The sequence below is a fragment of the Sus scrofa genome, chromosome 6 (assembly GCF_054392235.1).
Source record: "Sus scrofa isolate SSC_HxYL_T2T_F1_AM1 chromosome 6, Sscrofa_HxYL_maternal_Yorkshire_Landrace_v2.0, whole genome shotgun sequence".
Classification (NCBI taxonomy): Eukaryota; Metazoa; Chordata; class Mammalia; order Artiodactyla; family Suidae; genus Sus; species Sus scrofa.
The window spans coordinates 10,881,674-10,905,478 of NC_139388.1; the positions used below are offsets into that span (position 1 = coordinate 10,881,674).

Genomic DNA, 23,805 nt, shown 5'->3' on the forward strand with positions numbered 1-23,805 from the left:
TGAGATGGGAGCAGGAGTTTGGAGAAGATGAGCAGTTTGTTTGTTTGGTTTTCCTCTTTAGAGAAACACAGAAGATGCTAGTGGGGAAGTGGGAGGGTTAAGTAGTAGCTTTGGCCTCATGATTTGCAGGGCTTAGATGCTGGGTATCCCCTAAATCCCAGTTCCATTTTCCATATCAGACCAAAAGGAGGGGAGGGTGCAGCCCTGAGGAGTCAGGACGCATTTCCCCAGCCCTGCACCCTGTCCCCAGCCCCAACAGGACAATAACTAGATGTTAAGAAAAAGATGCAGTAACAAATCCTAGCCATGCCACTTAGTGGCGGCTGAATGATCTGGGGCAAATCACTCTCTGAGCCCTCGCTGCCTCACCTGTAACGGGAACAATGATGGTACCTAACTCACTGCGTCCCAGAAAGTATTAAATAAGATCGCACACATAAAACTAAAAAAAAACAAAAACAAAAACAAAAAAAACCCACCAAAAACCAAAATACGATGGCCGATACACGGTTAGCCGACGATTGTTAATTTTTTAGCTATGTTATCATCAAACCCCCTCTCCTGGCAGCTCAGCTGTCCTACCCCACGGAGAGCTCCCGCAGCGCAATCTTCGAGACCCTGAGCGAGGGGCGCCACCATCCACCTTTCCCCTCCCGGGAGCTCACAGTCTCCTCCGGTCACCCCTACATCCAGCTTGGGAAGGGCGAGGGCCACCTCTAGACATCTCCCCAGCATCAGCCGGCCAGGGGCCGCGGGGTGAGACCCGGGTGAGGACGCGGAGTGGGGACGCCCACGGAGGCTCTTTCCCGGGCAGCGTCGTCCCCACCGAGGCTCTGCCACCCGCTCCCGCTCCCGAGGAGCTCCAAGCACGCAAAGAGAGAAAGGGAGAAAAGCGCGGATACTGAACCAGGCTTTGACGCGGATCTTGAGCTCGCCGTCCTGCGGCTCAGGCATGGCCTTCCGGGTGACCCGCAGCTTGTTGAGTCCCCCGAAGCCGGCCAGCACCACGGCCCGCATCTCCTGGGCGTCCCCGAGGCGGTGAGAGCCGCCGCCGCCGCCCTCCGCGGGCTCCTTGCCTGCCTCCTTCTCGATCATTTGCTCCGTCTCCTCTGCCTTCTCCACGCCTTCCTTGGCCATGGCGCGCGGGGGCGCGGGGCGCACGGGCTGCAGTGGCTGTGGCGCGTGGGGCTCGGGGCTTCTCTCCCGCGGGCTCCTCCTGTTGAATGTGGGATGCTCCGCGGTGCAATGGCTGCAGCCTCTGCGAGCCGCGCCGCGGTCCACAGCCTCCGCCGTAATCCTCCCAAGAGCTGCGCCCCCACCCCGCTCCACCTCGCTCCCCACCGCCTTTCCCTACCAGAGTGAAGCCTCAACTCCAGTTTCTCAGCCAATTTCAAATCAGGCTCTTGATCTTAGATCCAGAGTCAAGGTTTGCCCAAAACTCGTGAATAAAACACGCAGAGAGAACGCCATCTCCCCGTCCGTGGGCCCATATACTTCGTTATATACGGCGCAGGCTGAGCGCCTTGAAATGGACAGAGATGAACGTTTAGGCCTGGAGGATGCCTCCCCGCCCCAAGGTTGCCTCCTCTCATGGATCTGCGAGGGCAGACGGGACAGACGGGATACTGGGCTGTTTCTCAAGTCACTGGCCATGACCAGAAGGATGGAGAGGTTTAGGATACGGGAAATTAGAAATCCCGCTCACTTCTCTGAAGAGTCCAGACCCAGTCTTTGTACTTGGGACCTCCAGGGTTATAGCAGATGCTCTTCACCCAGCACCGCCAGGAGCATTTCATGATGGCTAATTTTCACCATTTGCACTATTTGGAACCATCAAAGAGACTCCAAAAAAGAATCCTGTACCAGAAAAGGATCTTGTTCTTGTTTTGACCGCCTACCCCCAAAATCATATCAACAGTACACTCCCTCCCCAACACAGGCAACACAGTCACACACGCACACACACACACACACACACACACACACACACACACACACACACCCAACAGTAACAGACTTTTTTGTATTTTGTTATCAAGCCCTTTGAAAGAGAGCTCTGAGAAAAAGTTAAGACTTCTTAGGAAAAAAAGATGAGGGGATTGCCTTGCAGCAGTTTAGAGAAAGACACAGTTGAGAAGTGCTAGGTCTATATTCTAGTAACTGTGCAGCAACAACCGGCCTTGGGATCTTGGATAATTCAGTCTTTCAAGCCTCAGTCTTCCCCCTCTGTAAAATGGGTACATCAATTTTCTGTATTTGCTTTGCACTGAATGCTGGGCTAGATACAACTCTTGGCCCCTACCTTTAAGGAATTCATTCTTGGAACATGAGGCAGAGATGGACACAGCCTACAGAGATACATGACACAATGAAGGGTTTCAGTGCATCTTTTCCATCCATTTCCCCCTTGGCCTCTCTGCTCTAGTGTCTGGCCCTCTATTCCTCAAAAAGAATATTGGTTTCCCTCCTACCACTTATTATCCCCGGACCTGGAATGTATGTCCCACCTCCTTCAACTGGTTAATTCTTACTTCACTCTCAGTTCAAGCGCCCATTTCTTCTGAGTGGCTCCCCAACCCCAGGGTGTGTCAGCATCCTGTAGAATAAACTCTCATGACAGTTTGTAACAAACTTTTAGATGATTACCTGATAATGTCTTTCCCTTTTCCAACTGTAGTCTTCATGTGAGTCAGGAGTTATTTCTGTGTTCATTCAGCATGGTTTCCCCCGTGACTTAACACGTGATTGGTACAACAGACTATGACAAGAAAAATGCTTGTTGAATGAATAAATGAGTCCGTGCATGCAGATGTTACTGTTGGGAACCCAGAGGAGAGAACCAGTTAACTTGCCCCAGGGAGTTGAAGACCTCATGGGGGTGGGGACCTGAGCCAGACCTTGAAGAGGGGCCAGGTTCCTCAGACAGGTAGATCACAAGTACCCTCAAACACCTAGAAAGGTGACAGGTGAAAGGACTTTTGGGAAGACACTGCTTGCTCTTCATGGGCTGAACATTGGCTGCATCCAGCAATCACTGGCATTGAGGCTGAAAGTTTGGCTGGAGCCAGATTTGGGGGATTTTTACATCCATGTTATGTTATAAAATTTAAAATGTAATCATGGAAGCATTGGGGACCATCGCTGTCTTAGAAAAGCAAAAACAAGGGGGTGGCCTTACTAGATTGTAATTCAGGATAATAACTTGGGCAGTAAGTGGGTGAAGGGTTAGATGATGAATTTGCTGAAAGTATAGGGATCAGTTAGAGACTAGAATGCAGGCAAAAATCAATCAATCAATTGATCAGTTAAAGAACACCTCCTCTGAGGCAGTGGCTGTGGAGTGGAAGAGAGGAGATTAGGAGGAAGCTGGTAGATAAAGCTTGGCTTGTGAATTGAACATTTTATTGTAAGCCCAACTGCCCAAATTATGAAGCCTGTTTACTTGTTAAATATAATGTTTAGCCTGGATTCTATCCTGAAATAAGACTCTGAGTGCCAGTGGTTTGTTTTGGAGGGAATTCCAGGCAGCTCCCATCAGGAAGTAGGAAAGTGAAACAGAGAAAGCAAGAGAAGCCAGGATAGGGCCCACTAACAAGCAGGTCACTGCAGGGAGAAGTGGGGCTCAAACCCAGAGACAGTGTGGACAAGCCTCACAGTTGTCCCATCCAAGGAGTAAGGAAATGGGTATTTTGAGCTAAGTTTTCTGCATGATTGGCTAAGGGCTCTTCCTGGAAGTGTTAACTCCCTGGCACTTTCAGCCTGCCCCACACGCCTGGGCTGAGAAGCCACAGGCAGGATGCTCTCAGTAGGAAGCCATCATCTTCTACAGGGAATGTTGGTTTCAAAGGGAATATGGGTTTGGTGCTGATAACATCTGCAACACATGGTATTGTGCTGTGTCTTCTGGACACTTCAGGTATCTTTTATAATTTGATTCTCAAGATAACCTTATTAAGTAAGCATCATGATTCCCACTTTAAAGAAGAGGAAACTGAGTCTTAACACAGTGAATGGCCCTGCTCGAAGAAACACAGCAATCATGGTGTGGTACACAACTGACTCCAAATCGATGTTCCTGACATCTCACCATGCATGTTTATTTGGCTGGGCCAAATGAGTTCTTTCTCTGATTGATAATATTCCAAGGCATTTTTTATGTTTTCTGCTCTTTTACTGGCTTCCTAATATTTCTGTCCCCCTAAGATCACTTGCCTTGATTCTGAGGGTTTTCCTTTAGCGTCAGTGAAGTTACTCTACTTTGCACGCAGCACACGTCACATTTAAGAGAAATTGTTTGCCTCAGAGTAGGTTTAAAGGAATATGATTACTCCCTCCAAGGGAACCTTCTAGCTGATTACAAACCCCAGATTATAACTTGTATGCTGCTGATTTCACACCTGAGCGGAGACATGTCACTGTGCTCTTTGGGGAGGAATGCCTTCCTCTGAGTCTTCTATACCACCATTTGGATTGTTAAGTATTCCCAGATCTTCTCCTCTCTGGTGTAATGTGGCGTGAGCTCTACAGCAAGGCATCTCTCCGAATAAACACGGTATATCTATTTTCAATTTATGAAATTGATTCCTTGGGCATTTGCTCATTTAGAAAGCTTCTGTTGTGAAATATTTTAACACTTTAGGGCAGTGTCACACAGCGGCCACTGCTGGTGAGATCCAGTATCACAGCTCAGCTCTATTAACTTGAAAATGACAGGGAACAGGTGTGTGTGCCTGTTAAGAGGAGTATCACCAAATTCAAGAGCCCCTCAAGGTATTAGCCATTTTAGGGGGGTGTCACACAAAGTAAGTGAGATCTTTGAGCAATAATATATGTGAAAAATCTTAGTAAGATTTCAGCATGGTTTTCCAAATAACTTGAAATAGTTCAGTAACTTTTCCAAAGAAATATGTTACCTGGGGCAAATAGTCAATGTCTTCAACTATATCCTTGAAGACTATTTCTTTTATTGTGTTTTCCTCAATAGAGTTAGAATCATTTATTATAATACATTATTTAATCTACAAAATAAGATTTTCTCTATTTTACACAGGATGAAATTTAATACAGTTCCTTGGAAACTGAGTAGTTTTCCAAGGCCACGTACTTAGTGCGTGGCAGAGTTAGATTTGAAGTGGGAGCCATTGGACCCTAAAATGTGGATTCCTAACTACAATACTGTAATGCCTGGGGTTTAATAAGCTGTTATATGTTTCAAAAATACCATAGAATATGTTGAGAGGAAGGAAGCAAATGTAAAAGATCAACAGAGGATGACCATCGAAAGATCTTTAAAATTAAAGACCTCACATTAAAGGATGTGTACCACAATTTCTTATAGTTTGTGTTGTATAATTTATAAGATAACAGAGCATGATTTCCACAAGCACTGCATTATCTTCACAGAAGTGCTGGATAGGTATGCAGCTCATTCTGAAGATGGTAGAATAAACTTCCTATTTATATCTCATAGCATCAGCCATAGGTGGTTAACTCTAGATGTGTCAAAGGGGGAAAAAGTAAACTGATATGTATTCAACACCTTTTGAGTGCTGATCTTGTACTCTAGCTAAGTACTGGAATAGTGTAGAGAATAAGACAAACATATTCTTAGTCTCAGTTGAGCTAGCATTCCAACCAAGGATAAATATATTGGTTTAGGCTGGGTTCTCCAGAAGAAAACCTTTCTTAATTCAAATATTTGAGTGCATATGGCTTCTTTGAGTGGTGATTCTAGGAACTGGGATCTTTGGAAGTGATGGAGACAAGGGAAAGAAATCAGTATAAGATATATTATCTAGAGGTTATCACTGTCATGAACTCAGGTTCACTCCTGCTGTATAACTCTAGAGGACAGTGTAGAACACACCACAAAGGTATCCTAATCAAGAGGCAAGGGAAATGGAGTATCCATCAACTCCTGTCAAGCCTTAGTTGAGGGCTGTTTTTTTGGGGGGGTGGGCTACCCTTTCTGGTCTGTCCTTATACATGGCTGTTTTGGTATTGGAAGCTGGACCAAGGTATCCTGAAAGAGTTGCAGGTGCTTCAGTTTAAAGCAATGGGGTCATTGCTCATGTCAATAATGAGTCCCAAGAAGGTGTATATGGAATATCGACAATCTCTGCTATGTATGTTACACCAAAAAAAAAATCACATAAATACTCTTCATCATTTCTAATATGATAAGCACTAAGAATAGAAGATGCTAAGAGTTCCCCTCATGGCTCAGCAGTTAATGAACCTGACTAGTATCCATAAGGATGCTGGCCTTTCTTTGTGGGTTGGAGATCTGGCATTGCTGTGAGCTGTGGTGTGGGTCACAGTCACAGCTCAGATCCAGTATTGCTGTGGCTGTGGTGTAGGCCAGCACCTACAATTCTGATTCAATCCCTAGCCTGAGGACCTCCATATGCCAAGGGTGTGGCCCTAAAAAGACCAAAAAAAAAAAAAATGAATAGAAGATGCTGTCTGGAAGGTCAGAGAAATCACTGTGAAAGTGATGGTAAAGTATTAGATTCAGCTGTAAAATTCAAAAACCCCAAATAAAAAGTGGCTTAAAGAAGATAGAATACACATAAGGATGGTATGGCATCTACACAAAGTCATCAAGGATCACTGTTCCTTCCAGCTCTGTACTTCAACTAGATGAAGGATTGGCTCTCATTCTCATGGTTTAAGACAGGGCCCTCATATCCACATTCCAAGTAGGGGGATGGAGATATGTGTGTGGATGGGTGGTGGAGGAAAGGCCCACATCCTTCTTTTTAAGGAACTTTAGGAGACCATCATAAATGTATCTACTTACCTCTCATTGGCCAGAGCCTAGTCACATGACCATACCCTGCTGCAAAGGTAGCTGGGAAATGTAGTTTTTTCTTAGGTAATAACACTGGAAGTCAAAGTCAGCGTTCTATAACTGATATGGAAGAGTAGATGGAGTTCCCTGGTGACCTTGTGATTAAATGATCTGGTATTGTCACTGATGTGGCTTGGGTCAATGTTGTGGTGTGGGTGTGTGGGTTTGATCCCTGGCCTAAGGACTTCTGCACGCCACAGGGACAGCCAAAAAAAAAAAAAAAAAAAAAAAAAAAGGTGGGGGTGGGGAGAGAGAGAGAAAGCAAAGAGGTACAACTATGACTGAAGAACTTTAAATAGATGAATGATAGGATATATGGAGGATGGCAGCTAGTCCTCACGGCTTCTGAAAGTACAACAAGATCCAACAATCTCAGTCCCTGTGACTCAGTGCTGCTCTTTTAACAGCTCCTTTTAGAGAGTGGTAAGAGACCCAATTCTCTTTCCATAACCAAAACATGCCTGTCATGAGACACTGAGGACCATTTTAGCTCTTTATGAACCTGATCACTTGTGAATGCTGTTAGAAAACATTTCACTTGCTCTTACTCATTTATCCATGAGCAGCTGTTATCCATGGATACATAATCTGGTCAGTTGTTTGTTACCATTTGGAAAACATGGTAGGCGGAGTGAGGAAGACAATGCACTGCAGAGTTCCCAGCGAGGACTTTTAATCAAGTAGTTTATGTTTTTGAAGGCTTGTTCATGCAAAAAGACAATTTCTGAGTGATTCTTTTACCCCTCCCGCCCTGAATTTTATTTGGTGGTTTTCCCCCTAGTGTGAGGTTCTATGATTTCGTGCATGCATCATTGCTACGATGAGGCTGTCTGCTCCTTTCAAATGCTGTGGAGACCTGTGTTTTCCCCAAAGTACTTTGCTATATAGATCATTGTGAGTAATGGTAATGGGGGGTGAGGATGCAAAATTTAGGCTCAGAAATAAACAAAGCATTTCATTCTCAGATGGAGTCTAAGGGGAACCAGAAAGGGGGAACATTCCTTCCCCCTGGCCCATCATCACCATTTTTTCTTACAAGCTAAGAGCATCATATTATAAAGCAGGATGAAACTCCCCTCCAGCTAACTCAGTCTCTTATTTCCCTGATGTCTCTGGTTTGGGCCAAGAGCTGATTTCCCTGACAGCTTTGTTTCCTTTATTATTTTATTGGCCCATATCCAGTCTGTTGGGGCTTTCTCAGAGAAATGGCTGTGTGAAGCTACAAGATCTCCATGTAAACTCCAAACACTCTGTATGAGGAGGCAACATTGAGGGGGAAACATTTTGCGTTTCCTGTTATGAAATTAGAAGGCTCAAACCCCAGGAGATAGGTAAAATCTCTTCAGGAACTTTAAATAGATAGCAAGCATCCTCCTCTGTTCCTTTTAGTATCCCTCTACTCTTTGTAAGTTTTAGTGGGATGCTTTACACAAAGTAAGTGGGCAAGAAATAATGTCCATCCATCCATCCACCATCCATCTTCCATCCATCCATCCATCCATAGATCTATTCATCCATAACCATCTATCATCCACCCATCTATATACCCATTCATCCATCCACCATCCATCTTCCATCCATCCATCCATAGATCTATTCATCCATAACCATCTATCATCCACCCATCTATATACCCATCCATCCATCCACCATCCATCTTCCATCCATCCATCCATAGATCTAGTCATCCATAACCATCTATCATCCACCCATCTATATACCCATTCATCCATCCACCATCCATCATCCATCCATCCATCCATAGATCTAGTCATCCATAACCATCTATCATCCACCCATCTCTATACCCATTCATCCATCCACCATCCATCATCCATCCATCCATCCATAGATCTATTCATCCATAACCATCTATCATCCACCCATCTCTATACCCATTCATCCATCCACCATCCATCTTCCATCCATCCATCCATAGATCTATTCATCCATAACCATCTATCATCCACCCATCTCTATACCCATTCATCCATCCACCATCCATCTTCCATCCATCCATCCATCCATAGATCTATTCATCCATAACCACCTATCATCCACCCATCTCTATACCCATTCATCCATCCACCATCCATCTTCCATCCATCCATCCATAGATCTAGTCATCCATAACCATCTATCATCCACCCATCTCTATACCCATTCATCCATCCACCATCCATCTTCCATCCATCCATCCATAGATCTAGTCATCCATAACCATCTATCATCCACCCATCTCTATACCCATTCATCCATCCACCATCCATCATCCATCCATCCATCCATAGATCTATTCATCCATAACCACCTATCATCCACCCATCTCTATACCCATTCATCCATCCACCATCCATCTTCCATCCATCCATCCATAGATCTAGTCATCCATAACCATCTATCATCCACCCATCTCTATACCCATTCATCCATCCACCATCCATCTTCCATCCATCCATCCATAGATCTAGTCATCCATAACCATCTATCATCCACCCATCTCTATACCCATTCATCCATCCACCATCCATCATCCATCCATCCATCCATAGATCTATTCATCCATAACCATCTATCATCCACCCATCTCTATACCCATTCATCCATCCACCATCCATCTTCCATCCATCCATCCATAGATCTATTCATCCATAACCATCTATCATCCACCCATCTCTATACCCATTCATCCATCTACCCATCCATCTTCCATCCAGTCATCCATCTATCAAACATCCATCAATCATCCATCCATCCATCCATGCACTGATCCATCCGGTTCCTATATTCTTACTTAGCAAAGTGGAAGGAACACATACCTTGTTTCCAGAACTTGTTCATATCCTAGTTTTCCATTTATTAGCTATTTGGCTTCTAGGATCTACAAGGTTAAGAGAGTTGCCCAAATTAAATGATGATCAGAAGACCTGACTTTTAGGCATGTTGTGAAAAACTGCATGAGTATTACCAGATACTTCCAAGTATTATTCAAATTGATGGTCAGTAATTTCCTCTCTGCTTCCTTTATGACTATGGGCTGGTACATGTCCTAAGAGGGAGACAGACAGGTCAACAATGGGGCAGAATGTCCCAGGGAGGCAGGACAGTATAGATAAAGTATAAGTGCATAGGCTCTGGGACTGAAAGGGCTGTGTGCCAATCTTGGCTTGAATTCTCGTAGCTGTGTTGCCATGGGCTAATTCCTTTTCTGTTGCTTTATTTTCCAATCACTAAGATGTGGGTATTGATCACACCTATTTTATAGGTTTGTGTGGGAAATTTAAAAGAAGTAATCCAAGTAAATGTCTTTGCTTAGAAAAATTACTCTTTATATGTTAGTGCTTTGCAGCTACGTCTGTCACTCAATATTTCAGCAACTGTGTTTAATTCTTAAAGTGTAGAGTTCCAGTCCAGCCTTTTCCCAAACATACTCAATAGAACAGTAGTTTCTTGGGAGATTGGTTGATGCCAGGGTAAAAGGGCAGTCTGTGATCAAATTTCCTTGGGTCTCTGTAGGTCAAGTGCAGTTGAGCAGCTTTATTAATGCAGGGCCTTTTAGAGACTTGCACAAATCTTTTGATTCTCTAAAGAGGAACACAGAATGCAGCTTCACCCCCAATGGCTTGACCTGTGCCTTTTTTCCCTTGAAGACTAGCATTCTGAAGAATGTCTTTTGAAAAGAGATGCTCTAGACAAATCAGTGGATGACTATTTCTGAGTGTCTGCTCAGGGGACTCAGAGAAAATAGCCTGATGTGGTGTCAATGCGTCGAGAACCTTACTTGAGAGAAAACAAAATCACAAAGAGTTTTGGGAAGCCTTAAGCACCAAACTGGTATCCAGAAAAATTACAGAACAAATAAAGTCGATCTGATGTGGGGCACAATAGGAACAGTGGAGACTGTGGCAGCCAGGGATGCAGATGGCCATTCTAAAGGGCATCAACTCAACTTCAATCCATCAGTGCTCTGTGAGGATGTGGGCTCAGGGTTGCCAAGTCTTCCAAAAGTTTAGGAGAAGCCAGAAGTCTGGATTTTGAGGTGACATCTCCCCAATTTTTAAAATCCTGACAAATATCATACCGAATGAACAAAACATATCTTTGGGCCAAATTTAGCCCATGTGACACCCATTTGCAATTTTTGCTCTAAGCTAGGGCTTTTCAGCAGGGCTCAGTTTTGGCCCCAAGCCAAAACATTCGGGGACGTTTGGCACTGTCCAGGTACCAAATGTCACAAGTGAGACTGCAGATAGCGAATGGGTAGAGGGTAGAGGCACTGCTAAACACCCTACAGTGCCCAGAACACCCCCACAACAGAGAGTTTTTCAGCCCCATACGTCAGTAGTGCCAACACTGCGAAATCCTCCTCTAAGCCATGGCTCCTTCGATCCTATGAGCACAGAGGCCTGCGGTTTTGACAGGCTGCCTGCCTGTGTGACTTTGGAAACGTCCTTGTTCCAGTTGGTAAAAGACGACACTCGGACTAATTGATGCTCAGGGGACTTTCCAGCCCAGGGGCTGAGGTCACATCAGTCATCAGTGCTGCCAGTGGCCCGGCACCCAGGCTCTCTGCAGAGGCAACATTGATCAGAAATGATAGCTGCTAAAGTGACACCACACGCTCGGGGAACGCATCCAACCTGGAATGCTCTTGGTCCTTTTAATGAGTTCAGAAGCCTGTTTCCTGCAGGTCTCACTCCAGACACTTGAATAAATTTGAAGCTGATTTTAGAAGCCTACTAAATCATCCTAGGCAATTTTGTTGTAGAGACTGTTCATATTTTATTGAGAGGAAAAAAAATCAAAGGACACGCTTTAATGCAATATACCTCTGCCTTTCCAAATAGAGCCTCTTGGATATTGATTTTGAGTTTGGCCATCATGTAAGCCTCTTATCCAGCTGGTTATCAAGAGCACAGTTTTGTGGTTCTTTGTTTTTCTCTTAAAGGTTTAATTCAATCACGCCCGCAGTGGAATTGAGACAGGCTACAGGATGAGGGGCCTGGTGGACGCAGATGCTTTGACTGGAGGAAGCAGTGATGGGCAGGGGAATGGGAGAGAGAGTGAAATGAAGGCTGCAGTGTCCACTTACACACCAAGCACGTATTGCTATGTCAGCGTTGACCCCATCTCCAGACAGTGAGTCATCCACTACTCAGGCTGCTCTGGTGTGACGTCATCCCTCCTCTCCTGGACCAGCTGCAGGGTTTCTCAAACTGGGTTGGATTACTGGTGAGAAGGGGCAATCTGTGAGAGGCAGAGGCAAGAATATTGTTTAGAGACTCCTGGGCCCTGACCCTATTCCCCGTGATCCTTAGAGAGGAGGTGGTGATCTTAGGTGATACTGAGTTTCAGGAACCAGGACAGCCAAGTGTTGGCATCATTTCCTCCAGTGGCAGCATATAGAGTCTTAGGTAGCTTCTTCTGTAACGATGATCTGAGCTTGAGGATGCAAGAGCAGTGGCCAAGCCAAACCCCACACTCTGGGGATGGTGTCATCAGCAGCTGTGCCCCTGCGAGGGCTTCCGGGGGTCGTAGGAACTGCACCAGATCTGCTCCACCTGCCACTTTTCCAGGTAGCAACCATTCTTCCAATAACTTCCTGTCTCTCTTGGCCTGTTGGCCTGGGAATCCATCTAATTAATGGCAGGGCAGGTGTAATGTACACAACCCCTGCTTGTTCCTAACACACCTGAAATGCAGGTCAAGGTACAATCCCTGCTGTACAGGTGCCTTTGTTATGGTTTCCCTAAAGCAGACGCTGAGACTAGGATTTGAGTCCAAGCAGTTTATTTATTTATTTATTTATTTTTGACCACGCCCACAGCATGTGGAAGTTCTGGGGCCAGGGACTGAACCCATACCGCAGCAGTGACTTGAGCCACTGCAGCGACAATGCTCAGTCCTTAACCTGCTGCACCACCAGAGAACTCCAAAGATTTTTTTTTGTTTTGTTTGTTTGTTTTGGCCGCACCCAGGGCATGTAGAAGTTCCCAGGCCAAGGATCGAACTGGCATCACAGCAGTGAGCCAAGCCACTGAAGTGACAATGCCCAATCCTTAACCCACTGCACCCCAAGAGAACGCCCCAAGCAGTTTCTTTGGGAGAGGATTCCACGAAACACTGGTAAAGGAGTCGGAAAATTAGGGACGGAAAGGAAAGAGGACAGGGTTTCATTTTCAAGCACGTGACCCCTGGCGCTCAGCCCCTGCGGGAATTCCAGAACACAAGGTAGAATATCCTTTTGCATTATTCCAGAAGGGTATTGATAATGATGGGGGTTTTGCACCAGAATTCCTTTTCTGTGATTTGTTGAGGGCTGCTTTCAGGAGCTTTAACTTTTCACAACTGCTGGCTTGCCCTGCTCCCCTAGCAGGCTCCCGTAGCAAAAGCCCTCAGGCAGGGGCTCACCTCTAGCCACTTTAAGAGTGCAGAGCTAAATGTTAAGGGCACAGGGTTGGGTAGTGCTGGCAACTGCTATAGCATATTGACTTAAATTATTACTATCCTCCTACACTTACAAGAATGCAAGTCAGCTGTGATAGCCTATGCGTATACCTCTTATAAACAACTCCAAAAAAAGCAACACATGCTTACGAATTATATTTGTTAAGCAGTAAAAAGCAATATAAATCAAAATTACAGCAGTAACTCAGTGTGATGGGTGGTATTGTTTGGTCAAATAAAGTCAGGCTTTGCAATGCCAATGTGATTCTCACTACCAAGGGGCCGATTGTTTTGAATCCAGAATTCCAGGTGTATTCTGGGATGACTAAATTTCCCCCCACTTTGTCTATGTTCCATCTGCAGCAGTCAGTCAGTCCTGAAGCTCTGAGGTCATTTGGTCTCCATATAATGTGAGTGTATCATTTTGTATTGTCTTTTTTTTTTAATTGGTCAAGACTCTTATTTGAAATTGGCTGATTTCACACATAAAAGAAAGGAATTAAATAGAGAGTGTTGGCCAGCTCACAGGGTCCCTGGGAAGGACTGCAGAATGAAGCCTGGGAGACCCACTAGAACAGTGGAGTTTGGGAAGCAGCCAGGACCCCAGCTGAAATCAGGCCATGGAATCTGTCTGATGGGGACACTGCTCTTGCCATTTCCAGTAAACATGTGACCCCCAGTGCTTGTGTTGCCGTCACCAGCAGTGGACAGTGAGTACCCTTGCTGCTCCACCCCCCCCCCCCATTGCCACTAAGCTCTTGACTTTGCTGCCCCTGTTCCAGCCAGCCATCATCAGAATCAATTCTTTGCTACCTCTCTTCAAAGCCCAGGTTGGGTGTCAATCTGATTTGTGGAGTTTGGACCACGAGTCTGTATCCTCACCACTTAAGAAGCTGGCAGAGCAAACATCTTGTGCCATCAGGTTCTAGATTCATGGTTTGCTTACCTCCAGGGTTCAAGGTGGGTTATCCCCCAGGGCTAGGAAGAAAGTTCAGAGGCTGGGTAGCCAAAAAATGTTGACTAGTATCCAGTACAGTTTTTTTTTTTTTCCTTTTTCTTTTCTTATTGGTGTGTCAGAATTGAAGAGGCAAAAGAAAAACTTGGTGAGCTAGTCATAGTGCACCAGATGTATCCTCAAAGATCACTGAAGTGGTCAAATTTTTTTAAAAATGTTTTAAATTTCCCAAAATAGAGAAATGAGGAGTGCTCGGTATCTAAGTATACACTTAACTCTGGACCTGTTAACTATCTCTCATCCTAGAAGGCAGGGGTTACCTCTTCTTTATTTCTTTGTGGATAAGAATAGACATTGAATAAAGGAGGAGAAGGAATGGCAAGGGCAGGAAGCAAACAGTTCATATTAGGTTTTAAACTCTTTAACTTGGATCAGTGGGGGCACTGAGTTAGCAGGAGCTGAAAGTGAAGTGCCCTTTTTAGGACAGAGCAGAAAAAAATCACACTTGATATGAGAAGAGGAACTGAGAAAAGATAGTTTGAAGCCCAGAGAACCTCAGCTGTGGTTTGAAGAAGAACCGTGGGTATATTACCAAGATGACCAAAGTATTTATAATACCGAATGTTCTAGAGAAAAAAGTTCTTAGGGGAACATTCAAGAGTAACTTGGCTTGCCACTGTCTTTGTCCTGGACATAAAACTCAGAGGAAATCTGTGCATCGAGAGCCATGAGTGGCAGCTTTGGATGAGTTCATTTAACACACTAGAACTTCTATGGGGGAAAATTATTTTATTATTTTTGATAAAACATTCTAGGGGTCCCAGGTAAATAAACTTCACCAAATTTCCCTAATTATGTAAAAATAAAATTATTCCCATAAGAAGAGTACTGGAGACAGATGGGCTGCCTAATCTATCCAAGATTTTTCCGTATCTGGGTATTCACTTGGGATCTCATGGAAAGGCATATGCTCAGAAATGAAAGTCATTTTCAGATAAACACAGCTCAAGTGAGATGACCATTCCTATTCATGGAAAAGACCCAAGACAGACAGTCTGGACAGGGCAGTGATTTATTTAAGAGTGTTCCAGTTAGTAAGCCAGAAGCATTTAATTTAAATACACATTTAAATGCTGACTTCCTCTCTTTAGCCAGTAAGTTTGAAAAGTGTCTGAGGAGTGTGTGTGTGTGTCTGTGTGTGTCTGCGTGTTTGTGTCTTTGAATGCCACAAGTCAATGTGACTTTGGGTATTGGGCCAAAGATCCACCTGGAGTGTTTTTCAAGGTGTAAAGTGAAACATTTGAGGGGGGAATTAGTGCATGTGAAACAAAAAGCCTTTAGAAGATGTAAACTTTTTGACTCAGCAATTTCCTTTTTAGAAAGATATTTTAAGAATGGTATTAAAGACACGTGCAAATATTTCCACTATATGCATATTCACTGTGGCATTAATTATAATACCACAAACCTGGAAATCTCAGCTTCTACAATGAGAGCCAGGCTAAGAGATTTGTCTCTCATAGCCACACGAGTGGAAACCCTGAGACCTCTGAAAATATTATCAATGGAAGAATATTTGAAGCAGGTTGAAGAAGTCCTCAGATAAGTGTTACCTATACATACACATATGAACTTAATATTAAGAAGATGTAAACGCAGCAAGGAACATCTTGATGATTATCTCTGGGTGATGACTTTAGGAATTTCCTGAAAATGGTATTCTTTTTTTTTTTTAATTATTTTCCCACTGTACAGCAAGGGGGTCAGGTCATCCTTAGATGTATACATTGCAGTTACAGTTTTTTTCCCCCACCCTTTCTTCTGTTGCGACATGAGTATCTAGACATAGTTCTCAATGCTATTCAGCAGGATCTCCTTATAAATCTATTCTAGGTTGTGTCTGATAAGCCCAAGCTCCCTATCCCTCCCACTCCCTCCCCCTCCCATCAGGCAACCACAGGTCTCTTCTCCAAGTCCATGATTTTCTTTTCTGAGGAGATGTTCATTTGTGCTGGATATTAGATTCCAGTTATAAGTGATATCATATGGTATTTGTCTTTGTCTTTCTGGCTCATTTCACTCAGCATGAGATTCTCTAGTTCCATCCATGTTGCTGCAAATGGCATGATGTCATCCTTTTTTATGGCTGAGTAGTATTCCATTGTGTATATATACCACATCTTCCGAATCCAATCATCTGTCGATGGACATTTGGATTGTTTCCATGTCCTGGCTATTGTGAATAGGGCTGCAATGAACATGCGGGTGCATGTGTCTCTTTTAAGTAGAGCTTTGTCCGGATAGATGCCCAAGAGTGGGATTGCAGGGTCATATGGAAGTTCTATGTATAGATTTCTAAGGTATCTCCAAACTGTTCTCCATAGTGGCTGTACCAGTTGACATTCCCACCAGCAGTGCAGGAGGGTTCTGAAAATGGTATTCTTTATGCCTATCTTTTTACTTTCTCATTTGTCTACAATTAACATACATTGCTTTTATATATATGTGTGTGTGTGTATGTATATGTACACACACACACACACACACACACATATATACACACACTTCTTTTTTTTTTTTGCATTTTAGTGCCACAGCCATGGCATATGGAAGTTCCTAGGCTAGGGGTCCATTCAGAGCTATAGCTGCCGGCCTATGCCATAGCCACAGTAACATCAGATCTGAGCTGCATCTGCAATCTACACCACAGTTCATGAGAATGCCAGATCATTAACCCACTGAGTGCAGCCAGGGATTGAACCCACAACCTCATGGTTCCCAGTAGGATTTTTTTCCACTGCACCACTATGGGAACTCCATAAATATTTTTATTTTATTTTATTTTATTTTTTTGTCTTTTTTGTCATTTCTTGGGCTGCTCCCGCGGCATATGGAGGTTCCCAGGCTAGGGGTCTAATCGGAGCTGTAGCCACCGGCCTGCACCAGAGCCACAGCAACACGGGATCCAAGCCACGTCTGCAACCTACACCACAGCTCACGGCAACGCCAGATCCTTAACCCACTGAGCAAGGGCAGGGATCGAACCTGCAACCTCATGGTTCCTAGTCGGATTTGTTAACCACTGCGCCACGATGGGAACTCCAGGAACTCCATAAATATTTTTAAATGACTTGTTTTAAGAAAAAAATACCATAAAATATATGGCTTCCCTTCCAGCTCTATTGAAGGGAGAAGGGATTTTTAACAAGTGGATAGCTATGTGGTGTGATGTTTTTATATACATACATCATCTCATTAGTTGTCAAAATATCCTGCAAAGTAGGAAGTGATTTTCTCTTACTTTTATTCCCATCTTCAAGAAACTACTAGTAAGTGGAAAGGCTTTGTTCAGCCTAGGTTGGCTGGTTCCAAAACTGTTTCATCACACCAGCTGTCACCCAGGTCCCTGAGGATCTTCCCAAGGGCGCTTACCCTTGCTCTTCATTTCCCAGAATTCTCTCCTCAATTTGGCTTTGAGAGGCTGAGTCCTTTTCCAGGGGTGGGAAGCGGGGGGAGTGAGATTTTAGTCTATGAGATTTTAAACACCCAAAAAATATTTACCCTTGGGGTGGGATTCTTTCTCCCTTTGCCACTCTTCCTGTGGCAGAGAGTACACCTAGTTTAAGAAAATGGTATTGGATGATGAGACATGAGATGCAGAAAGAGGCAGCCTCTTCTGAACAGCACAGAGGAAGGGTTGCATTTGGCAGACCAAAGCCCAGATGCCTGCAGATGCTTCACCTGCCATGTCCAAGAAAACCCTGCCCTTCATTCCCCTTGAGCCCACTCAGAAGAAATGCAGTGGTTGAATGGATGGGAAGTGGGCTGGGAGAGCTGAAGGATTAGTGGCACAAAGGGCAGTGGAGGGAAGGCATGAAGAGGCTTTCCAAAAGGAGGAAAGTATTTTTTAGTCTCTTAACTGCAAAATAGGTGATACTAAAGCATGACCTCAAATGCTTAGATGGAAAGACCCATCTCTACTCAGTTGCTGGGCCAAATGGTGTAAGGAGGGGAGCCCTTAACTCTTGGGTTGGAGTAGGTTGGATGGTGTTACTCAACCCCCAGAGAAAGGACTGTTCGGCACATGGTAGACCTTGTCTCACTTTGACCTTGAGTCTCTAAGTGACCGACCCTCAGGGGGTTTGACTTTGTATTGTACCAGTCCTCCCTTCTCGTCCTTGTTGCTGTATTTTTGGAGTATGTAGAACATTAATATACCTACTAAAGTCAGAACTAGACAAAGGGTATACTCAGAGAAGTGTTTCTCCTTTCCACATCCTTTCCACCGTTCTCCTCCAAGTTCATTGTCTTCTGGCTTACTATTTCTTTTTGAGATAGATTAGCAGCACACATATAGGTGCATTTTCTTTTTTTCTCTTCTAACACAAAAGTTAGCATTCTAAACATGCCTTTTTGCACTTTTCTCTTTTCACTTAACCTCTCCTAGAAATTGTTCTATAATCAGTTCATAGAGTTCCTTATTTCTTTTTACAGCTGCCTAATCATCCACTGTGGGTAAATACCAAGGTTGATCCTTACCTAGTTTTCTCCATTAAACTCTCCTCACTTTCCCCATTTGAGGGGTGTCCTCTGTTTTCTGATGAGCCTTGGACTGAGATTAGTAAGCCCTGCTCTCTGGCTGGAATTTTGTACCATTGCTTTGTTTCTCACTTTGAGTTTGTCTTCTCTTGGTGGCCAGTGATATTGGTTTTCCTTCCATGGCAGTGAAATATATTTTCCCCTTAAGATAAGAGTATTTCAGTGTGAAGATTGTAGTAGAAGTGGGACATGGCTATGGTGAAAATTACGGAGATGGTGCACAAGCTGACTGGCTTTTGAGAAACAAAGCTGAAAAGTCTGGCGTCTGGAGTCAGACTAATTCTGGCTGGAATTCCAACAAGACAGAGTTGTTGTGAAGATGAAATGAGATCGGAAATGCAGAGTACTGTGACGAGCATGAGGGTCTGTTTACAGAAGTGTCATATTTACATACAGAGAAGCATGCATATCATTCTCCACCCAGAGAGGTAGAGTGACTCACCCACAGGCACACAGCAAGTGGGAGAAAATCTGGGGCTTAGAGGGCAGGCACCTGGCCCCATGCCCTGTGTTTTTCCACAGGACCATGGGCCTGGCTGCCTTGTGTGCGGAGGAAATGCCGAATCAGCTCTGGCCCTGCTCACCACTCTGCAGTCTGTCTGGCTGGAGCAGTCAGCCCTCGTGACCCTGGTATTTTGGAACACTGGAGAGAAGGTCTTGGCGTTTGGCTAAGTCTGTGTTTCAGAGAGAGATGCTGAGGATACATATTTTCCTCCTGGGGTTTTGTAAACTCAGAGAAGGGAAGAATGGTCTCATTCACTAGTAAATGAACAAATGAATAAGTGAAAGAATGGATGTATGGCTAGAGAGTGGATGAGTGATGAATGGTTGGATGAGTAGATGAGTGATTGAGTGGAGGAGTGAATGAATGAACTAATAGATGAGAGAATGGATGAGTGAACAGATGGATTAGTGATTGATTGGATGATTGGAGAATGATTGAATGAGTGGATGGATGAGTGGATGAGTGATTGGATGAGTGATTGAATGAGTGGATGAGTGATTGAATGGATGAGTGGATGGATGGTTGGATGAGTGAGTGATTGAATGAGTGGATGGATGATTGGATGAGTGATTGAATGAGTGGATGAGTGATTGAATGGATGAGTGATGGATGAGTGGATGAATGATTGAATGAGTAGATGAGTGATTGAATGAGTGGATGGATGATTGGATGAGTGATTGAATGAATGAGTGGATGGATGAGTGGATGAGTGATTGGATGAGTGATTGAATGAGTGAATGAGTGATTGAATGGATGAGTGGATGGATGATTGGATGAGTGAGTGATTGAATGAGTGGATGGATGATTGGATGAGTGATTGAATGAGTGGATGAGTGATTGAATGGATGAGTGATGGATGAGTGGATGAATGATTGAATGAATGAGTGGATGGATGAGTGGATGAGTGATTGGATGATTGGAGAATGAGTGGATGAGTGATTGAATGGATGAGTGATTGAATGAGTGGATGAGTGATTGAATGGATGAGTGATGGATGAGTGGATGAATGATTGAATGAATGAGTGGATGGATGATTGGATGAGTGATTGAATGAGTGGATGAGTGATTGAATGAATGAGTGGATGGATGATTGGATGAGTGATTGAATGAGTGGATGATTGAATGAATGAGTGATGGATGAGTGGATGAATGATTGAATGAATGAGTGGATGGATGAATGGATGAGTGTTGGATGAGTGGATGAGTGATTGATTGGATGAGTGATTGATTGGATGATTGGAGAATGATTGAATGAATGACTGGATGAGTGATTGATTGGATGAGTGATTGAATGATTCGATGAGTGATTGATTGGATGAGTGATTGAATGATTCGATGAGTGATTGGATGAGTGGATGAATTGTTGAATGAATGAGTGGGTGGATGAGTGGATGAGTGATTGGATGAGTGATTGAATGGATGATTGGATGAGTGATTGAGTGAGTGGATGAGTGATTGATTGAATGAGTGATTGAATGAGTGGATGAGTGATTGAATGAATGAGTGGATGGTGAGTGGATGAGTGATTGGATGAGTGATTGAATGATTGGATGAGTGGATGGATGATTGGATGAGTGATTGATTGGATGATTGGAGAATGATTGAATGGATGAGTGTTGGATGATTGGATGAGTGATTGATTGGATGAGTGAGTGATTGGATGATTGGAGAATGATTGAATGAATGAATGGATGAGTGATTGATTGGATGAGTGATTGAATGAGTGGATGAGTGATTGATTGGATGATTGGAGAATGATTGAATGAATGAGTGGATGAGTGATTGAATGAATAACAGCTGTTTGCTGGCATCAAGTGATCACTCCGTGTTCAGTTGAGTGATCTGGAGTCAGGGAAGAGAGCTGGGCAGATGTGGATCTTCTGGTGTTCAATTCAACACACGTTCCATTGTGTTATGTGGTCTTTGTTGTCCTATATGTCCATCACTTAAATTAGGTACCATTTTACCCTTCCATTTTGGTTTCTGTTGTCCTATTTCTCCATCACTTAAGTTATGTAGCTCTTAACCTTCCATTTTACACAATGGCAACCATGCCATCAGGACTTCAAAAGTGTTGGCCATATAATTTTTAAAGTCACCACTATGGTTGTCATCCCACTTCTCTACTGCACTGAGGCTCTGCAATTTGGGATGCAAGATGACCAGTTGTGAAGAACCCAGATTTTGCAGTGGGATTGGTGTTGCCTCGAGCATGTTGGTTAGTCATATCACTCATCTTATCATTTTGCTAGGATTGTGGGGACAACCATACTGACTTTTTACCCCCCGCCTTTGTGGCTGCACCCATGGTATGCAAATTTCCCAGGCCAAGGATGAAACCCATGCCACAGCAGTGACAACACCTGGGCCACCAGGGAACTCCCCCTTTCCCTCTTAAACTGCAGATCATTAAATCAATTTAGAGCCTGGTGACAATCTTTTAGAAATGAAATAAACTAGAACAGAATGGAGCAGAAAATGCCATGGCGTGCTACCCACCGTTTGTTGCCTGAAGGAAGATTTCCACGCATATAACATGTATCATGCATTGGAACATAAAATGAATTTCTGACTAAGGGTGATATTCAAAACTTTTAGGAACACTGTTGTAAAGATTAGAGGTCGTTAAAATAAGGCAAGTGCTATGCACACAGCAAGTGATCAAATTGTCATTGTTACCATCTCCATCTTCATCCCTTCCTTCTCCAGATAAGCCAGGAAAATCCATGGCTGTCTATCTACATTGAACCAGAGAGTCCACTGATCTCATACTGCCCAAGGACCACTCAGGTGGCCAAGCCAGTGCTGCTTAATCCTGCTGACCGTCAGAACTGCCTGAAGATGCCCATTCAAAGGCAGATAGCTAAGATTGGCACCAGCTCTCTGAACCAAGGTCTTGAATGAACCAAGTGCCTTGGAGGCGTGCTGTGCCCCCAGCTCCCTTGCACTTCATACCTGGCATCCTCTCCCTGGTTAAGAAGGACTGAAACAGCAACTGGTGTGTCAATGATCACCAAACAGCTGTGCCCCGGCTCAAACGAGAGTGGCATCTGCTTGGAACAGAACGTCTTGTTATTCTGAGTCCCTTTTTCTTTGGCAGTTCAAGCAGGATGATGCAGAGGAGGGCTGGTGAGCAGAAATGTAGTCAAACACCTACCATGTACTGGAAAGTTAATTGTGCTGAGCTTTGGCAAAGTAGCTTCTATAGCCTGTTACCAGAATGACCTTTCTTCAATGCTGCTCTGATCCTGTCTGTCTCCTGATTTTAATCCTTTAGTGGTTGCCTGTTCTTTGTAGGACAGACACGGATTTCCTTGGTAAGACATTCAAAACCCTCCCTTGGGTGATCCTTACTCACTGCCTTTGATTGTCTTCTGATCGCCTGGCTTCATACTTACACTCTCTCTCCCTGAATACGTACAGTGTCTTGAATGGGCTTTGTTGCTTTATGTGTCCCTGCTCCTTCGAATGCTCTTTCCTCTGCTTGGAATGTGTCTTGCTGTCTTGATCACCTGCTGAATTTCTGTTCATTTTTCACGACTTGGTTCACGTCTTTTGTGAAGTCTTCAAGGTTAATTACCTCTTTCATAGAACACATATGAACCTGAGGGATAAGTTCATAAATACTCAATTATGATAAATTATAGTCAATTTATTTTGTGGCCTGAACGCATCCCCAGGAGGTCATCTACTAATTATGACATCGACCAAATGAATAAAAATGCCAACCAACTTTTATTAAAGACCAACTAAATGCAAAATTAAAAAAACAAGTATAGAACAGATTATATTTTGAGCCTCCAAAATATGCATGTCCTACCCTGGCAACCTGTAAATATCACTTTATACAGCAAAAGGAACTTTGTATATGTGCTTAAGTGAAGGATCTTCGAATTATAATCCCGAGAGTCCTGGATTATCTGGCTGGGATTTCAACGTAATCACAGATTTCCTTATAAGAGGCACCAGAGGGCATTTGTAGCAAATGGGTGGACCTAGCGATTCCCATACTTAAGTGAAGTCCATTAGAAAGAGAAAGACAAATACCGTAGGATATCACTTATATGTAGAATCTAAAGTATGGCACAAATGAATTTATTTATGAAATAGGAACAGACTCAGACAGAGAGAACAGACTTGTGGTTGCCAAAGCAGGTGGGGAGAAGTGGCGGAGGGAAGGGTGGGAGTTTGCAATTAGCAGGTGCAAACTGTAATATATAGCATGGATAAACAACAGGGAACCATATTCGATATCCTGTAATAAACACTAATGGAAAAGAATGTGTAAAAGAATATATGTATGTATAACTGAATCACTTTGCTCTACACCAGAAAGTAACACAGCACTGTAAATCAATGATACTTCAGCAAGAAAAAAAATTTAATTAAGAAATAAAGAGGCAGCAGAGGGAGAGATGCAAGGCCATGTGAAGGCTGACACAAGAT

At 43.8% G+C, this 23,805-nt stretch overlaps 2 protein-coding genes across 4 annotated transcripts in view; one reads left to right on the forward strand and one right to left on the reverse strand.

Annotated features, from left to right (window-relative positions):
• VAT1L (vesicle amine transport 1 like) overlaps positions 1 to 1,247 on the reverse strand; it is a 161,495-nt gene extending 160,248 nt beyond the window's left edge. For both annotated transcript variants that reach the window (XR_014805396.1, XM_003126850.7), the window contains exon 1: positions 908 to 1,247. Coding sequence is in view for 1 of the 2 variants with exons in the window: in XM_003126850.7 (XP_003126898.3) it covers positions 908 to 1,137 (230 nt within the window). In the remaining variant the exon portion in view is untranslated. The remainder of the gene's footprint in view (positions 1 to 907) is intronic.
• LOC110260909 (uncharacterized) overlaps positions 1 to 23,805 on the forward strand; it is a 255,762-nt gene that overhangs the window by 224,852 nt on the left and 7,105 nt on the right. Inside the window, exon 7 of one of the 2 annotated variants that reach the window (XR_014805397.1) lies at positions 3,943 to 5,329. The exons of the other annotated variant lie outside the window; for it this stretch is intronic. The gene's annotated coding sequence lies outside the window, so the exon portion shown is untranslated. Of the gene's footprint in view, positions 1 to 3,942; positions 5,330 to 23,805 lie in introns of those variants that run through there. 2 annotated transcript variants of the gene reach the window in all.